We start from the raw sequence: 20,220 nt of genomic DNA, 5'->3' as shown, positions 1-20,220 counted from the left end.
GAGTTAAAATCTTGCCCTTTTATTTTAAAAGTGAACAGTCTATTGATTTTAGAGAGAGGAAGAGAGAAAGAGAGAAAAACAATTGGCTGCCTCCTGCACATGCTGGACTGGTGATCGAACCAGAAACCTAGGTACGTGGTCTAACAGAATTGAACCCACAACCTGGTACGTGCTGCCCTGACTTGGAATTGAACCTGCCACTTTGTCGTGTACAGGACGATGTTCCAACCAACTGTGCCAGGGAAACCAGGCTTCTTCTTTTTTTAAGTTTAATTTTCCATACTACTACACTGCTCATTTACACAGTGTTTCTCCCAGAGTGTTTTACAGGCTTCAGTGGTTCCACTAGACCATTTTCAGGAGACCCATGAGGCCAAAACTCTTTGTATAGAAATATTAAGACATTGCCTGCATTTACACTGACATTTGCAATGACTGCATAAAAGCAAGTCAGTAAAACTGGTTTCTGAGCAAGAATCAAGGCAGGGGTCCTGCCCTGTGGTAGTAGTCATTCTATTCTTCACTGCCACTTGTTGAAAACAAATCTACTAAAGCACATCTCTGATAAAGAATTAACAATAAATAATGCTACTAAATATTGATCCTTCTTTTTATATGCTGAGTAAGGGGAAGTATGCAGTAAGCACTTCTGCATACTGAAATGTGGGTGTGTTAAGGAAAAGCACTTGGACTTTAACTTAGTTGTGCGCTGAATGTGCTACTGTTTTCATAGAATAACATCTTTATTTGATAGTACAAGTGTCATAACCTCAAAGCTGAAAAGTGAGCCTGTCACTTCAAAGAAAATAATTTATACATCTCTTGCCTACTGCACAATTCCAGCTATCAAGCTGAAAATCAAGAATGGGGAAAACTTGTACCTTTTTTGGGAAGAGTGGTGGTAATAATGACGCTAACTAACAAAAGTGAGTTTTGATACTGTATACAGAAATGTGGACCAATACTTTCCAAATGACAAATGCATAATACAAAATTACTTACAAGTAAAAAGACTCATTCAGCTACAAGATATATGAATGGGTACTAATTTAAAAGAGACCTTAGTACCAGTTCAGGTAACTAATTTAAGAAACCAGCTCTTGTGGACTTTTGGTACAGTATCAAAGAATATACACAATTTTCTGAAGGCTTTAAAAATATGCCCATAAAGCTACATGAGGCTGGGTCTTCAATTGTTTATTCAAAATAAATCTTTGAGATGACTGAAGTAATCACAAAGGAGTGAAGACAGGGTGGACATGAGAATCAGCTGTCTTCTGTTAAACCAGACATAAGGAGATTTGCAAAATGTAAATAAATGACATAATTTCCACTTGGCCTATTTGTTGTGGAAAATGATTCTCTTTTATAAAGAATTGTGTTAATGCTATGGCTCCCTATCAGGGGCAATTTAGTCCTCCAGAAAACATTCGGCCATGGAGGAGACATTTTTGTTGTCACAATGAGGCCTGGGAAGAAGGTGCTATTGGCATCTAGTGAGGAGAGGCTGGGGAAGCTGCTAAACATCCTGTAAAGCACAAGGCAATCCCCCACAACAAAGCAGTATCCTGCTCAAAATTTCAATATTGCTATAAAAACCATGTTTCAACATACAGGGAATTTATTTTTAAATTCTCAATTTTAATTTCTAATACAGTAAATATCAATATAGCCCACATAAACAAATCTTCTTTGGGATCCTCAATACTTAAGCATTAAGAGTCCTAAGACAAAAACAAGTGATGCCCTTCAATCTATGATAATAAAAGCGTAATATGCTAATTAGACCAGATGACCGAACGACCTTCCAGACAACATTCTGCATGACTTTCTGGATTAAGCTGGGGCTGTGAGGGCCCAGGTAAGCAGGGGCTGTGAGGGCCAAGCCCCTTGCACGAATTTCGTGCATCGGGCCTTTAGTAATGTAATAAAAGCACCATAGATTATTCCAATAACGTGTATAGTTTAAAACCTAAAACTAACTTTATATCTTATAAGTTTATTAGCTATAATAACAAGACAGGTTTTAAACTCACCTGTTCTTTATGTGGTAATATATTGCTAATGCCAGGCTGTGGAGAAAAGAAAAAGTAACAATTGACTTTATGTCAGGGCTGAAGACATGTTTTAAAAGGGTTGTGGTGGGGAGTCGCAGCGGGGCCATCTTCGGCGGCCGGCTGGTTCGGCCTGTGCACCGCGCCCGCGCCCCTTGCCCGGCCCGATGGCTCCGCGGCCGCTGAGTCCCTTGGTGCTGGCGCTGGGCGGCGCCGCGGCCCTGCTCGGCTCGGTGCTCTTCATCCTCTGGAAGACCTACTTCGGCCGCGGACGGGAGTGGCGCTGGGACCGCGGCGAGGGCTGGTGGGGCGCGGAGCCCGCCCGCCTCCCCGAGTGGGACGAGTGGGACCCTGAAGACGAGGAGGACGAAGAGCCGGCGCTGGAGGAGCTGGAGCAGCGCGAGGTGCTGGTGCTGGGGCTGGATGGCTCCGGGAAGAACACGTTCCTGCGCGTGCTGTCCGGGAAGTCTCCGCTGGAAGGCCACATCCCCACCTGGGGCTTCAACTCCGTGCGGCTGCCCACCAAGGACTTGGAGGTGGACCTGCTAGAGATCGGTGGCAGCCAGAACCTGCGCTTCTACTGGAAGGAGTTTGTGAACGAGGTGGACGTGCTGGTGTTCATGGTGGACTCGGCTGACCGCCTGCGGCTGCCCTGGGCCCGGCAGGAGCTGCACAAGCTGCTGGACAAGGACCCTGACCTGCCTGTCGTAGTGGTGGCCAACAAGCAGGACCTGAGCGAGGCCATGAGCATGGTGGAGCTGCAGCAGGAGCTGGGTCTGCAGGCTGTTGACAACCAGCGGGAGGTCTTCTTCTTGGGGGCCAGCATCGCCCCTGTGGGACCCGGATCTGAAGACCCTGGCACCGTGCACATCTGGAAACTACTCTTGGAGCTTCTCTCCTAGGCTGGCACGCCTGCTCACCCACCAGCCCTGCTGCTCCTGCTCCTTCATCCCTGGCCTGGGCCTGGGGCAGGAGCTGGTGGCAGCACCTCCCTCTCTCCTTGCCCTCATCAGGGCCAAGAACCACGCCGAAGCCTTCCTGGTGAGGTGGCCCTGGGGCTGAAGTGGGATGGGGCAGAGGGTGGGCTCAGTGCTCCCCTCCCTGCAGGTTCTGGTGGTTGAGGAAAGCGCTCACAGTCAGGCTGTTCATTCCTGGCAATTTCATGCCCCTCCTGGCAGACAGGTTCTAGGCAGGACCCAGAGAACCCTGGCTCAGTTCCTCGTGGTCCTCCAGCCCCAGCTCTGCCCATCTGGCTTGTGGCCTTGACCAGTCTCTTCCCCTCTGGCCCCGGGGCCATCATTTTAAAAGGAAGGTGATTTCTGTGTGTGTGTGTGTGTGTGTGTGTGTTTGCGTTTGCAAACTGAGAGATGCATTTCCTAGCATCAGAGATAAGAAGTGCAAGGACAAACCTGGCGATCCTAGCAAGGATCTGCAACCTCCCCGCTTCCCTAAGGCCTAGCCCACTCCCCTCTCATGACTGCAGGGTAAGTGGTGGTCACCCCCTAACCAGAAACACTGAATTTCCATGCCACGTCTGGAGACAGAAGCTGCTGCTATTGTGTTAACTGTGCCAGCACCAGGTTTCCGTAAGTGGGGGAGACCAGAGTCCCATTCCTGAGAAGACTGAAGACTATCCACCAGAGCTGGGCCTTGATCTAGAACTGCAATGTGATTATTTATTTATAAAAGGAACAGGCCAAAGATTTAGCCTCTGTTTCTAGGTGCTGTTATCAAAACCCCAGATGACTGTCAATGGAAAGTCTGGATCTTTGAGGAAAATGGCTGGAAGCATTAATGACAGTGGTAGGTTAGGCAGGTCAAGGAGCCAAAGCTGTAGCTCCCCCCGCCCTTTGACTATAATGATACCAGGATAGTTCACACTGATCCACATGGACTGTACCTCCATCAATATGTCAGATCCCTTCTGTGTAGATAACAGAGGACTCTGGGAAAGGAAATTTCAATCATGTAAATCCAGGTAAAGAAATGGGACATAGCGACCAGCCAGCAGGGTGGCCTGGGGCACATTGCTCAGCCTTCCCGCGCCTGTGGGTGGCCACCGCAGCGTGGGCCAGAATTTCTGGTGGTCTCTCCAGTGCACGTTCCGTGATTCTCTTTCTAGTGACCAGCCAGTCAGGACCATGTTGTCTGCACCGACACTTCTCTCGTGCAGGCAAGAGGAAGGAGCCTTTGGTCTGTCAGGGTCACTGAATAACCAATGGCCACAAAAGGACTATTTTTTATCAATTCTGTTTGCTTTTTCATTGAGAACAGGGTCCGTGCCTTCCTTTCATTTGTTTACTTTGTGCTCAATCCTTCAGCTGGCGCGCGAAGAGGGGGAGGAGGGAGGCAGAACGGAAGAGTAGCTCACTCTGGGGCTTCGGATTAACGTTCTGCATTAAGCAGCTACTTGTCTGCCTTTATTTTAAACAATTAAGGAACAACCTGGATTGTAGAGTAGCCTTTGGACCTTCTCTGACTTTCCACTTCTGTGCTCTATGAACCCCATCTGGATCCCAGTGCTGGAAAGTTACCTTTGGAACCAGTGCTGGCGAGGGACCCTTTTCTCCTCACTGAGATCTGCCTGTGGTCTATGAGTATCAGTCCCTAGTAGGGAGAGGTGAACTTGAATAGAGTTCAACCACATGTACTTGAGGTACCTTTAAAGACCACTCAGAACTGAAGGGTCCCAGTGGCATCAGAAGACACACTGCTGAGGGGCGCTGAAGGGCCAGCCTGCCACCACGCTAACGCTTGCATGGAATACAGACGTTCCGGCGGCCTGTGGGCGAGCCTCAGCACGCCTGTGGCTGACAGCTGTGCTCCTGTGCGGGGCTGCTGGCCCGTACTTGAAGCAGAGTGCCGCCGGGCCCGTGTGCTCTGATTTCCAGGACCTGACTGGGCAAAGCAGGACAGCAGGCTTTCTTAAGAACAGCTAGCTGCCTGGCCTTGTGACTGATTCGGGAGCCAAATGAGTGCTTTTGGGAACCAGGCATTACTTGGAGCTATTCATCACAGTGAGGCTCCTGAGCCAGTCTGGGTGACCCTGTTCCCACCACTGCCCTGACTCTACAGCTCTGACCTATCTACGCGTGGGAACAGGTAGGAGGTGTCTGGGCCAACCTGCCCAGACCTGGCACATGTGGATAGTCTGGGCAAGAGGGCTCTTGAGGCTGCCGGGACCACCACCTTGGACTGACTGCCCATCCCAAGAAGCCTCTAGCACCTCTTGGTGCCCACAACTGCCCGCCGTGAGCTTGTGCTGATGGACAGAGTCAGTCCTCACTGCTCCCCCACACAACCCTCTGCGGAAGTGCTGATGAAAATCTAACTCTGGCCTGTCTGCCTGAAGGAAGCATCGGGTTTTCCATGAAACCTTCCCACTTGCCTTCGAAAAACTTTGTTCTTAATGTAGTTTAGTAGCAACTGCCAACATCTCGCACCAGATGCTGAAGCTCGCCTGTGGTGTGGTCCTCGCGCAGCTGCCCGACCTCGGAGCGGGGGCAGTGAGCAGTGGGCTTCATGCTTGCTCTCTGCTCACACGTCCTCAGAGTCCTTTCTAGTAGCTCTGAAAAGGGACCCTCCAACTTTTCCCCATCTGCTGCCCCCAGGAGATGAGGCCCTAAGGGATGGGGAGGTTTGCCATCAAAGATCTGGAAGTAGAGGGCCTTGCTGTCCTGCCTGTGCCTTGCACCCAGGCCCACAGGCCACCAAGGGCAGACGGCAGAAGATGGGGTGCTGGCGGTGTCTGAGGTACTACACAATAAATGCCAAAAACAGAAAAAAATAAAAAATAAAAAAAATAAAAAATAAAAATAAAAGGGTTGTGGTGGGGGAAGACCTTCCCAGCTGCCCAGTGGCCATGAAATCCTCATTCAGAACAGTATCGCATGGGCACTCTTCACCTTGGTTCTAGTTCTTTGTCTTTTAGCAAAATTAGAAAACCGAAATGCTAGGGCATATTCAGTAAGAAGACATGTTTCCGGTGATTATTATAATACATAAGATATTACACACTTCCCCTGTCATTTGCCCTTCTACCCATAGAACCTTTCACCCTGAACAAGTTAGATCTATTTGTGCACATGCTTCAATTTAAGCCATACAGCAGTTTTTCCACCTGCCCAAAATTGTCTGTCATTTCCATAAAGGTAAATAGAATGCTCTCTACCAAACAGAACCATTTAAGGTCACTTTTACATGATTGTTAGAAAATGTAATGGCAAATATTAGAACCCACAAAAGCAATAGTTCTAACAATTCTAAAATTAGCAGTACTAACAATGCAGCAAGTAATACACAGTGTAATATTAGTAACATTTATTTCCAAATTACTTTAAATATCATTTTAATGAGCAGATGTAAGTCCTCAGATACTGTGTAAGTTACTATATCCCTAAGTTATTCCCAGATGCTGTGTAACATGAAACAAAGGGGTGCTGTAGATTAAGTTCCATGCTTTTCCTCTTTGCTCTCAGTGTCTAATATGAAGCTCAAAATAATTGAGGGAAGCAAATCTGAATTTTATAAATAGGTTATATGGTGGAGGGTAATTCCAGCAGTGTCATAATAAATGCGAGAAGTCCTCAAAAGGTTGAATGGACTCTTTCAGCAGGGCTGAAAATCTGCATGTTATTACCTGCAGCTGGAACAGCCAAAGGCAATTCCCCCAACCTGATAATCTACTGTTTACCAAACCTTACCTTTAATATGTATATCTGCTTTTGCTATAGTGAAAAATGTGTTAATAAAAAGCTAAGGGTCCAGAGACTCGGGGAACTCAGCTACTAAAGCTAAGCCTTCCCTAGCTCCCCCGAAAAATGCCTCCCAAATTTATATTTCATATCTAGTTTATTTAATTTACTCGTAGCCCCTTCTCCAGATTCCTGAACCCTTCTAGATGCAGAAACACCCTGGCAGTTATAGAATATTAGCACTTGTAAAAAGGCCTGCAGCATTGCTAGCATCAAAGATGGGTACTTGTATAGTGCTTCAAACAGTTTCATCTTCAAATTGATTTTAAAATCACAGAATTTGAAATACAGAAGCTGAAAAGAGCCAATGAACTTGTGGTGCTATTTAATTCAACAACCCATTTTACAGAGAAGGTAACCAAGGCTTAAAACTGACTTCCTCAAGATCCCACCAAGAGTGAGAAGCAGTTCTCTTCCTCCTACCAGTCAGTGTGGTTCCCAGACTTGGCTGTGCATTGGGATCATCAGAGGAGTTTTACAAACTGCCTTCTCCCACTGTGAGTTGATCTGATTCATCTGGCATTGGGTATGACCTGGGGTTGTTTTGAAAGCTTCTCAGGTGATTGCAAAGTGCACCAAAGTTTGAGAACACATGAATTAGGGTTAAAATAAAAACCATCACAGATGCTTTTCTCCACATAAAGATGCCTTCCATCCTTCCTCAGCTTATCAGAAGGCTTGTGAGAAGTGAGAGAGTATTTTGGGGGAAGAGAAATGGAATGCATGTGTTTAGAGACACATTTAGATAAAAGCTGCATACGTGATTCTAATAAGGCTCACTGATCCCATTGAGGACAATGCACTATTACCCCATAATAGACATTTTTTCAAAACCATTTCTAAGGGACAATTAGCTCTATTAATATTCTCAGGAAACCTTTATTTTACCAATAGTAAGTGTATTGAATGGTCATTTTCAAAACCTGATGAGAACAAATGAAAACTTACTAGTCTTCAAAAATTAGATGAATTTGGAGGAAAAAAGCATAACACTCACTTGTCTGAGCAAGGTTAATCTTCAAAACTAGTTTTGAATTATATATTGTAACATCAGACTCTTCTGAACTCAAAGAAGCTATGGAATGCAGCCAGAAAGGACTGGTTTTTTACTCCCAGATTTAGTGGCCAGACTGAAGAAAAAGACTCAGTGATTGTGAGATAGGTGCCAAAGCACAGGACTTTAGAGAGAAATGGGATCAAGTTTTGCTGAGACACAATTTGATCTCAACTGTTGCTATGAGAGAAGAAACTTACATTATTATGATTGTGAACTGGCTGTTTTTAATTAAAGTAGAAGTTAATGATAATTAGCCAAAAAGTTGGTACAATACCAACAAAATTAAGTTTATAAATAAATTATGTTTCAGGACTGAAAAATAAAACTAGGAATGAGGATGTTAATGTTTTCAGGTAGCATTTCCCAACTGTGTTCTGGAAAGTCAACCCTCACATCCCAGGGAGACACTGATAATGACCCTTGGACAACCCCAATGGGATTCAGGAAGCTCTAGATCCAAGTTTGGTTGTCTTTTGCTCTTAAATAAGCCTGAAGGTTTCCGATTAGGGTGTTTTCAAAGGGCATCTCCAGTTGTGGACTATGAACTCACATAATTTAATGAATAGTGTTCATCATGATGACACTGTTATGTTTGCTTAAGCGTAAACCTGACTATGTTTCCAAAACTTCATCTCTCTCATGTTTTCCTGCTCTGATTTTGTTACATATGGATCAACATAGTGTCTTGAAGATATGTTTATATATCTATACATACATATATAACTAAATTTAATACATCTATGAAATTAAAACCTCAGTTGAACAAATTTAACCCTCAAAGAAATTATCTTGAAAAATTGTCCCTTAAGACTGGTTTGATGCATTTTTCCTGGAAGGAGAGTGCATTTCAATATAGAAATAGTGCAGGAAGAACGAAAGTATGATGGGGGAAATCTGACACAATCCAATGAACTGTAAATGCAGATACACTCTGGTGCCAGCCAGTAGGGGACAAGCTGTCCCTTCTTCCAAGAGCAGTTTCCAGGGCAGTACACATGGTTTTAGGCCCATTTCTCATGAAGAAATACTTTATTCCAGAAACATTCAGTAAAACACACCTCTCCTTTCTTGTGTTCAACAATGTCTTAGAAACAGTAATGTCTCAAGTAAAGATAAATACTTTTGGGGGGATTTTTTAATTGTTAAGTGGGTTTCCCTTCTTCCATCCACTCTAAGATTAAAATGGAAGTGGAAATCAATATATAATTGACACCAGTTTTTTAACCTGAGCACTGAAAAGGACAATCAAATGAAAGTACATATGGGCAGGATAAGGGGCCTGTCCCCTATTTGTACTCACCACTGCACAGCGATTCTCAGATCAGACTGAGAAATCAAGTAGTCAACATATAAAGTAGCACATGAGCTGTACTTTTCCCTAAGGTGACCAGGAGACACCTGAAGGGGAAGGGGAATAGAAGAAAATATCACAGTAAGTTAAACCTATAAAAGTGTGTTTTTCCTTGGTTAAAATGTCAAACAATTAAACATTACAATTGTTCTCATACTCTATGAACTGCTTTAGTGCAATACCCATTATTGCACTAAACCCATTACATGCTCTAACTTCCAACGATGAGAATTGAGGAAGGGGTCATAAAATGCTGCCCTTGACATACTACCTATAATCCAACTTGGCAAACACCTATGATAAATTCCCTTTATAATAATGTAAAACATTTAAAATAAGATTTCAGTGTTGTTGTTTTTTTCCTTAAGAAATGAAAACTGCCGAGATTTCTATTTCTACTATTTGTTTTCTACATTAAGACATACTGCCTTCTGTAATATTGAAGCAAGAGCATCTTATTGAAGTCCATGAAAGCCAATAATAAATGTTAGTTCAGGAGACAGTGTGACAAAACACATGTATCTCAGGCAGAGGTGTGTGTGTGCAGGGACTGGCCTGCGGCTCACAAGTTAAGGGACAAGAGGTCTCTCTGGCCCTCAGTTTCCTTACCTAGAGCAGTGGTCGGCAAACCGCGGCTCGCGAGCCACATGCAGCTCTTTAGCCCCTTGAGTTTTTAGCAAAGGCCAGCTTAGGAGTACCCTAATTAATTTAATAACAATGTACCTACCTATATAGTTTAAGTTTAAAAAATTTGGCTCTCATAAGAAATTTCAGTCGTTGTACTATTGATATTTGACTCTGTTGACTAATGAGTTTGCCGACCACTGACCTAGAGGATTAAAGAGTATTGTTTTAAGATTCTCTCACATCCAAAAACAGATCAAACAACTCTGAGAATTCAACTCTCCCTTCATGTTCAAATAAGACTATCATTACATTACTCCAAAGAGAACCTCAGAGAATACTTTCCATGATATTAAGAATGCTACTCCCTGATCCAATAAAAAAAAATGGGCAACGGACCTAAATAGAATCTTTTCGAAAGAAGACAGAAGGAAGGCCAAGAGACACATGAAAACATGCTCAAAGTCACTAATTATCCGAGAGATACAAATCAAAATGACAATATGATACCATCTCACACCTGTCAGAATGGCTATCATCAACAAATCAACAAAGGACAAGTGTTGACGAGGATGCGGAGAAAAAGGAACCCTGGTGCACTGCTGGTGGGAATGCAGACTGGTGCAGCCACTGTGGAGAACAGTATGGAGTTTCCTCAAAAAACTGAAAATGGAACTCCCATTTGACCCAGTAATCCCACTCCTAGGAATATATCCTAAGAAACTAGAAACACCAATCAGAAAGGATATATGCACCACTATGTTCGTAGCAGCACAATTTGCAATAGCTAAGATTTGGAAACAGCCTAGGTGCCCGTCAGCAGATGACTGGATCAGAAAACTATGGTACATCTACACAATGGAATACTATGCTGCCATAAAAAAGAAGGAATTACTACCATTTGTAGGCACCTGGATGGAATTAGAGAACATTATGCTAAGTGAAATAAGCCAGTCAATGAAAGAAAAATACCACATGATCTCACTCATTTGGGGATAATGAAAAACAGTATAAACTGATGAACAAAAAGATAGATACAGAGGCAGTAAAGCATCAAACAGACTGTCAAATTACAGCGGGAAGGTTAGGGAGAGGTGGGGGAAATAAGAGATCAACTGAAGGACTTATATCTACGCATATAAGAGTAACCAACGGATGCAAAACATTGGGGGGTGAGGGCATGTATGGGAGTGGGGTGGGGGGGGGCAATGGTAAGATATGTACACATATAATACCTTAATAAAAAAAAAAGAAAGAAAGAAAAAGAAAAAAAAGAATGCTACTCCCTAAGCTACACGACACTTATAGGACCCTGCCTCACTCATGCTGCTCTCTCTGACCACCAGGCCTTTTGCTTCCTCCTTTTCACAGCAAGGTTAACCCCACTTCCCATCTACCTCCAGGACACCTCTGCCACTTGGGGACCAGTATTGTGCCACACTGCACAACTTCTCCTTTCTCTACTCTCAAACACCTGCGTTACTACTTATTACATGGTATCAACTGCTTCCAGGGACATCCCCCTCATAAAAAGTGAGCTTCCCTAGGGAAGGCAGGACTTTCCTTCCTCTTCTACCTCCAACTGCTGAGCACAGAATCTGGGGCAAATTAGGAGTTCAACAAGTGTTTGACCAATTATCTAAATTAATTGTATATAAAGTTACAAAAAGAAATTGACAGCCAGTTTGAAATTGAATTGCCATGGCCTAGAGCAAATAATATCCTTACATGATATTATTCTACAATTTCATTATAATTTTAGATATTTTACAACAGCATATTGTACAATTATCCCAAACAAACTTACAAACTAATTCTTGGAATGTTTGGCAGCAATTTAAAAAAAAAAAAAAAAGGGACATGAAAGGATTTAATCCCTTTCAGAAGGAATTAAGGCACTGGGAAGGCACTTGAGCATTCTAGATTGGCCCCTCTTGCCTTTTGTGCCAAGAGGGACCCTCTTCTCACAATCCAATTGCCCTCAGCTGTTGCCTGAGCTTTCTGTTCAGGCTGAGCTTGAAGCCTCGTCGTGGCTGGTACCATGGATCTGTCTCTCGCCCAATCGTGTGAGCTGGGCCCTCCCTGGAGAAGAAACCTGAGTTCCCCAAGATATGTGATCAGTGCTGGGGCCCCGCCATCAGACCAGGGGATCCCAAGGCAGGTGCTGGGCATGGAGGCCACGTAGGCATAGGCTACCAAGGAGACAGAACTGAACCTCACATCACCCTGCTTGGCCCCGGAGGATGACTGGTTAGCCAGAGACGGGTAAGATTCCTCAGGGAAGGAACAACCTAAGACAGGCACAGTCACAGAGGGGCCATCAGGAGAGAACTTGGGGATCAACAGAGGTGGGGCACAGACCCTCACCTCCCCCCAACCTTGCAGGGGCCTGAACCCTCACCCCATCTGAGGGAGGTCTCCTGCCTTCATGGCTGCTTTGTTTCCCACGCCCAGCTCAGATCGGGACACAGGTGACAGACAGTGACTTGGCCCAGCTCAAATTGGAACCCACGTAACAGACAGAGACTTGGCCAACAACAGCTGCCCTATATCTAAATCCAGCCTAGCACCAGGAATGCTCAGGGCCTACTCAAGAATGCAAATAATCCTTTCCACTAATTTTTACAGGGTAAACTAAGATTGTTGGTAGAGTATTAAATTTGACAGTAAAATAATAATCAAGTTTTCAGATTAATTTAAATAGGCTAATTGAAATAAGTGAATATTCAAGAAAATTTAATTGTACTGGACAAAAAGCTGTTCCTAAAGTGGTAACTAAAATTTCTATTGGTAGTTCATCTCATGGTAAAATTCCTGAACATGCAATGAAACTAAAGCAGTCATATTTTTGTGCAAAAAATTAAAATTTAAAGTTATCAAGACTACATTAAAAATTTACAAAAGCCTCCACTAATCAAAAAAGGGGGGATAGTACGGTAATATCATGTAAGGAAAAATATCCTATAAGTAAATTACATCTAGAAAATTTTTACTTTACAAAATTAATTTTCATTTGGAATGCTAACAGCAAGACACCCATGAAAAACACACATGGTGTCTAAATAAGACAAAGGAAAATCGTTTGGGCAAAAATAAAAGGGATCCCAAATCAATTATATAGAAAAGATTCCTTTATTAACTTTTGGTCGAGAATATGTTTGTATATTTTCAGAAAACAACTCCAAGACCATGTGGATTCCTGCAACAGAGAGGAATTGACAGGTCTGCTCCAACCACGAAGACAAGAGGAGAAACAGTCCAGAGATGGAAGACGCTGACAACGCCTTGCCATGCTAGCAGTCAGCAGCTGTGCGACTCAGCAGGTTGCCTAGGACCAAACCACAGAGGGTCGGACCTGCATTGCCACCATGTGCATTGCCACCATGTGCCCACCATCCAGATATCATTGCTGACATGTACACATAAGGAACTGTTTGACATTGAAACAGGGACTCAGAACTACTGGACATTGAAATTGTGACTCAAACATTTTTTGTTATTATATGTTTATTTCTAGTCTGCAGAGGCAAGATTTTTTAAAGAAAAGAGATGGGGGGAAAAAATAGATACAGAGGCAAAGAAGCATTGAACAGACTGTCAAACTATAACGGGAAGGCAGAGGAGGTTGGGGGGTGGGGCTGTAAGAGATCAACCAAAGGACTTGTACGCATGCATATAAGCATAACCAATGGATACAAGACACTGGGAGGTGGGGCAGGTAAAGGCATGCACTGGGGGGAAGGGGAGGCCAGAGGGAGGTCAATGGGGGGAAAAAAAAGGAGGCATATGTACTACTATTTGTAATACTTCAAACAATTAAAAAAAATTAAAAATTAAAAAAATTAAAAATTAAAAAAATAAAATCAATTGTAACTGGAAGGTAAATCCTACTACAGATACAAATTAAAATTTGCCTGCAGAGATATGACAGTAACTTTTTGAGACCCTCTAAATTTCCTTTAAAACACTTTAGAAATATTCATGTCTTTTAAAAGCTTCCATTGATTTGTAAAGAGCCCTAGAATACAGCAATAATGAAATATAGAAATAGCCTAACCTATGTTAGGAAAATCCTCTAGCATAAAACCAGTAACTAATCCCAGTCACCATAAGGAGTTAAAAGTAATAGTAGTGAAAGAAGATGGCTGCTGACGGGAAGGCAGACTGTAAGATAGTGTGTGAGTGAGAAAACAAAGGGAGAGTGTGTGGTCACACAGGAACTGTTTGTTGGTGAGTTGAGGAACAGCTATAATCCAGGAGATTGTGGGGGACTGCTGGACGGGGCTCCCCTGACCGGGCAGCCCCCACTGCAGCTGGCTTCCCTCCCAGAGCGACTGGCTCAGATGCGGAGACCGCGCCATCTTGAAGGGAAAGTGGATGTTATCAGAAGCCTGGAAAGCCCTGGGAATCTACAACTACAGCACCCACCAAACAGCTGCGAACCCGAGAACACCAGTCCACAAGTGGCGCAAGCACGCGGATTCAGAGGATCTCTACACTCCCTCATGGAAAGGTCAGATTTCGCCTGGGATAAGGTGAGGTCTGTGGTCCTGACAGGAGAGAGAAATGTGCACACGGTGGGAGCTAGAGGACCTGGGGAAGTCTGCGACCAGAAAAATCCGTGGCTGTTGGGCCTGGCATGATCCATGAATGTGGAAGGGGGTCCAGAGAGCTGCTAACAGAAGGGAACTCTAAACAGCAACCCATTTTTATCTGGGCAAAAAGTACAGCCCAAAATTTTAAAAAGTGTGCCGACTGCTTAGACCCAAGAGGAAAAAAAAGACTGCACAGACTTGCGCGCAACCCCGGAGTTCGCACACTTATTCTGGCTCTTTTTTTGTTTTTTCTCTCTTTTTTTTTCCACTTTATTTTTTTTTTCAAATTTTTATTAAGGTATTATATGTGTACATATCTTACCATTGCCCCCCCACACCCCACTCCCATACCTGCCCTCACCCCCCAATATTTTGCATCCGTTGGTTACTCTTATATGCATGCATACAAGTCCTTCAGTTGATCTCTTATTTCCCCCACCTCTCCCTAACCTTACCGCTGTAATTAGACACTCTGTTTGATGCTTTACTGCCTCTGTAACTATCTTTTGGTTCATCAGTTTATAATGTTTTTCATTATCCCCAAATAAGTGAGATCATGTGGTATTTTTCTTTCATTGACTGCCTTATTTCACTTAGCATAATGTTCTCTAATTCCATCCAGGTGTCTACAAATGGTAGTAATTCCTTCTTTTTTATGGGAGCATAGTATTCCATTGTGTAGATGTACCATAGTTTTCTGATCCAGTCATCTGCTGACGGGCACCTAGGCTGTTTCCAAATCTTAGCTATTGTAAATTGTGCTGCTATGAACATAGGGGTGCATATATCCTTTCTGATTGGTGTTTCTGGTTTCTTAGGATATATTCCTAGGAGTGGGATTACTGGGTCAAATGGGAGTTCCATTTTCAGTTTTTTGAGGAAACTCCATACTGTTCTCCACAGTGGCTGCACCAGTCTGCATTCCCACCAGCAGTGCACGAGGGTTCCTTTTTCTCCGCATCCTCGCCAACACTTGTCGTTTGTTGATTTGTTGATGATAGCCATTCTGACAGGTGTGAGATGGTATCACATTGTCGTTTTGATTTGCATCTCTCAGATAATAAGTGACTTTGAGCATGTTTTCATGTGTCTCTTGGCCTTCCTTCTGTCTTCTTTCAAAAAGATTCTATTTAGGTCCGTTGCCCATTTTTTTATTGGATCATTTATCTTCCTTTCATTAAGTTTTATAAGCTGCCTGTAGATGTTGGAAATTAAACCTTTATCAGTGATACCATTTGCAAATATGTTCTCCCATACAGTGGGGTTTCTTGTTGTTTTGTTGATGGATTCTTTTGCTGTGCAAAAGCTTTTTATTTTGATGTAGTCCCATTTGTTTATTTTCTCTTTGGCTTCCATTGCCCTAGGGGCAGTATCACTGAAAAAGTTCTTTTGGCATATGTCTGAGATTTTGCTGCCTGTGGATTCCTCTAGTATTTTCATGGTTTCCCGTCTTATATTTAAGTCCTGTATCCATTTTGAGTTTATTTTTGTGTATGGTGTAAGTTGGTGATCTAGTTTCATTTTTTTGAATGTATCTGTCCAATTTTCCCAACACCATTTATTGAAGAGATTGTCTTGACTCCATTGTATGCTCATGCCTCCTTTGTCAAATATTAATTGCGCATATTGGTTTGGGTCGATATCTGGATTCTCTATTCTATTCCATTGATCTATATGTCTGTTCTTGTGCCAGTACCAGGCTGTTTTGAGGACAGTGGCTTTGTAATACAGCTTGAAATCTGGTATTGAGATCCCTCCTACTTTATTCTTCTTTCTCAGGATTGCTGTGGCTATTTGGGGTCTTTTTTAATTCCAGATGAATTTTTGGAGAGTTCTTTCTAGGTCTGTGAAATATGCTGTTGGTATTTTAATGGGGAGAGCATTGAATCTATAGATTGCTTTGGGTAGTATGGAAATTTTGATGATGTTGATTCTACCAATCCATGAACATGGTATGTTCTTCCATCTGTTTACATCTTCCTCTATCTCTTTTTTCAGTGTCCTGTAGTTTTCCGCATATAGGTCTTTTACCTCCTTGGTTAGGTTTATTCCTAAGTATCTTAATTTTTTTGGTGCGATGGAAAATGGGATTGCTTTTTTAGTCTCTCTTTCTGTAAGTTCACTGTTGGTGTATAGAAATGCCATAGATTTCTTGGCGTTAATTTTGTATCCTGCTAACTTGCCGAATTCATTTACTAAGTCTGTTAGTTTTTTGATAGAGTCTTTCGGGTTTTTTATGTACAATATCATGTCATCTGCAAATAAGGACAGCTTTACTTCTTCTTTTCCAATTTGGATGCCTTTTATTTCTTCTTCTTGTCTAATTGCAATGGCTAATACTTCCAGTACTATGTCAAACAGGAGTGGTGAGAGTGGGCATCCTTGTCTTGTTCCTGTTCTTAGGGGAAATGGTTTTAGGTTTTGCCCATTGAGTATGATGTTAGCTGTGGGTTTATCATATATAGCTTTTATTATGTTGAGGTATGATCCTTCTATTCCCACCTTGTTGAGAGTTTTTATCAAGAAAGGGTGTTGGATTTTGTCAAATGCTTTTTCTGCATCAATTGATATGACTATGTGATTTTTATCTTTCAATTTGTTTATGTGATGTATCACATTTATTGATTTTCGGATATTGAACCATCCTTGCATTCCTGGGATAAACCCTACTTGGTCATGGTGTATGATATTTCTGATGTACTGCTGGATCCGATTTGCTAGAATTTTGTTGAGGATTTTGGCATCTACATTCATGAGGGATATTGGCCTGTAATTCTCCTTCATTGTGTTGTCTTTATCTGGTTTTGGTATTAGGGTGATGCTGGCTTCATAGAATGAGCTTGGAAGTGTTCCTTCCTCTTGAATTTTTTGGAATAGTCTGAGGAGGATAGGTTTTAGTTCTTCCTTGAATGTTTGGTAAAACTCTCCTGTGAAGCCGTCTGGCCCCGGGCTTTGTTTGCCGGAAGCTCTTTGAGGACTGCTTCAATTTCTTCCATAGTTACTGGCATATTGAGCTGTTAAGATTCTTCCTGATTGAGTTTTGGAAGGTTATATTTTTCTAGGAATATGTCCATTTCCTCCAGGTTGTCCAGTTTGTTGGAATAGAGTTGTTCGTAGTATTTTTTAACAATCCTTTGTATTTCGGCGGGATCTGTTGTTATTTCACCTCTTTCATTTCTGATTTTGTTTATTTGGGTCCTCTCTCTTTGCTTCTTGGTGAGCCTGGCTAGAGGTTCATCAATCTTGTTTATCCTTTCAAAGAACCAGCTCTTGGTTTTGTTGATCTTTTGTATTGTTTCTTTGGTCTCTATGTCGTTTATCTGTGCTCTGATCTTTATTATTTCCTTCCTTCCGCTTACACTGGGCTTTTCTTGTTGCTATTTTTCTAACTCTTTGAGTTGTTGGGTTAGGTAATTTATTACCCCTGTTTCTTGTTTTTTGCAGTAGGCTTGTAGAGCTATGAACTTCCCTCTCAAGACTGCTTTGGCTGTGTCCCATAGATTTTGGATTGTAGTGTTTTCATTGTCATTTCTTGTCATGATGTTTTTTATTTCTTCTTTGATCTCTCTGGTAACCCAGTCATGGTTTAATAGCATGCTGTTTAGTCTCCATGTGTTTGATTTCTTTGGGTTGTTTTTATTGTAGTTGATTTCCAGTTTTATGCCACTGTGGTCTGAGAAGATGCTTGATATGATTTCTATCTTCTTGAATTTGAAGAAACTTTGCCTATGTCCCAACATATGGTCTATCTTTGAAAATGACCCATGTGCACTTGAGAAGAATGTATATTCTGTGGCTTTGGGGTGAAATGTTCTGAAGATGTCAGTTAGTTCCATCTGGTCTAGTGAGTCATTTAGGATTGATGTTTCTTTGCTGATTTTTTGTTTAGAGGATTTGTCCAATGGTGATAGTGGGGTATTAAAGTCTCCTAATATGATTGTATTGCTGTCAATCCCTCCCTTGATATCCTCCAGGAGTTTTTTTATGTATTTGGGTGCTCCTGTATTGGGTGCATAGATGTTTACCAGAGTTATTTCTTCTTGTCGGATTGCTCCCTTTAGTATTATGAAGTGGCCTTCCTTATCTCTTGTTATGTCCTTCAGTTTGAGTTCTAATTTGTCAGATATAAGTATTGCTACCCCAGCTTTTTTTTTCAGTTCCATTTGCCTGGAAAACCTTTTTCCATCCCTTCACCCTCAGTCTGTGTGCGTCTTTTTTTCTGAGGTGGGTTTCTTGTAGACAGCAGATATATGGGTCATGTTTTCTTATCCAATCCATTACCCTATGTCTTTTGATTGGGGCATTTAATCCGTTTACATTTAAAGTTATTATTGATAGGTACTTATTTGTCGCCATTTTTATTCTTTACACCTGTGTTCTTTCTTCGCTTCCTATTTCTTTTTTTTTTTACAGCAGACCCTTTAGTATATCTTGCATTGCTGGTTTGGTGGTAATAAACCCCCTTAGTCCTTTTTTGTCTGTGAAGCTCCTGATTTCACCTTCAATTTTGATTGATAGCCTTGCTGGGTACAGTATTCTTGGATTCAGACCCTTCCTTTGCATGACTTTGTATATTTCATTCCATTCCCTTCTGGCCTGATGAGTTTCTGTTGAGAAATCAGTTGCTAGTCTGATGGGGGTTCCTTTGTATGTAACTTTCTGTCTCTCTCTGGCCGCTTTTAAGATTCTTACTTTGTCGTTGGTGTTTGCCAATTTAATTATAATGTGCCTTGGCGTCGGTCTTTTGGGGTTCATTTTGCTTGGGACTCTGTGAGCTTCTTGGATTTGTGTGGGTTTTTTCTTCTCTATATCAGGGAAATTTTCTGTCATTATTTCTTCAAATAGGTTTTCTATTCCTTGCTCAGCTTCCTTTCCTTCTGGAACCCCTATTATGCGGATGTTGTTTTGTTTCGTGTTGTCCCAAAGTTCCCTTAGGCTCTCCTCCTGCCTTTTAATTTTTTTTTCTAGAAGTTGCTCTACTTGGGTATTTTTTCCCATCTTCTCTTCTAGCTCACTGATGCGGTCCTCTGCTTCTTCTAGTCTACACTTGATTCTTTCTATTGAGTTCTTTACAGCAGCGATGTCATTTTTTCATTTCTTCTTGGTTCTTCTTCATTTCCTCTTGGTTCTTGCTCATATTGTCGAATTTGTCTTCCATTCTTTTCAGCCACCTTATGACCATTTCTCTGAATTCTTTTTCTGGAAGGTTGCTTGCTTCCATTTCGTTTACTTCCTTTTCTGGTGATGCCTGCTTTTCTTTCATATGAGGGCTGTGTCTTTGTCTCCCCATGGTCTCTCTTCTCTGGGTGTCTGGTTATGTAGTTCTCTCTCTCCTGTGTTGATTTAAAGGCACAAAATACAGCACTACCAGGTACAACACACAAGGCACTGAACAGAAATGTATTCACGATATTAATAACCTCCAATAAAAGTGACCACCAGAGAAAGGCAAATTAGGGGATAGTAGAGAAAGAAGAAGAGGAAAAAGAAAGAAAGAAGAAGAAAAAAAAGGGGGGTGTCAAAATGAAATTGGGAAAAGGGAAAAAAAGAAGAAAAAAGTAAGAGAGACAAGAAAGAGACTAAGAGAGAAAGGGAAACAGACTATATATATTGGGGATAAAACTCCAATAGAACAATCACTTATCCCAGCAAATGCCAGCAACAAGTACCTGGGGATTAATACAAACTACAACACCAAATAATATTGAGTGAGGCAAGGGAAAACAGAAGCACTAAACAAAAAAAAAATAAACAAAAGAAGAATAAGCAAAACAATCTCACAAAA

General features: G+C 42.2%; 1 protein-coding gene across 1 annotated transcript; it reads left to right on the top strand.

Annotated features, from left to right (window-relative positions):
• Positions 1 to 2,221: 2,221 nt before the first annotated feature.
• Positions 2,222 to 3,101, top strand: LOC308258237 (ADP-ribosylation factor-like protein 10; the record flags this gene model as incomplete). Its single annotated transcript, XM_080688592.1, has 1 exon — positions 2,222 to 3,101. The coding sequence occupies one exon, from the start codon at positions 2,222 to 2,224 to the stop codon at positions 2,954 to 2,956; it is 735 nt and encodes a 244-aa protein (XP_080544718.1). The 3' UTR covers positions 2,957 to 3,101.
• Between the last annotated feature and the right edge of the window lie 17,119 nt (positions 3,102 to 20,220).

Source organism: Plecotus auritus (assembly GCF_963455305.1).
Source record: "Plecotus auritus genome assembly, chromosome: 1".
NCBI classification, from domain to species: Eukaryota; Metazoa; Chordata; class Mammalia; order Chiroptera; family Vespertilionidae; genus Plecotus; species Plecotus auritus.
This window is presented reverse-complemented; position numbering and strand designations above follow the sequence as displayed.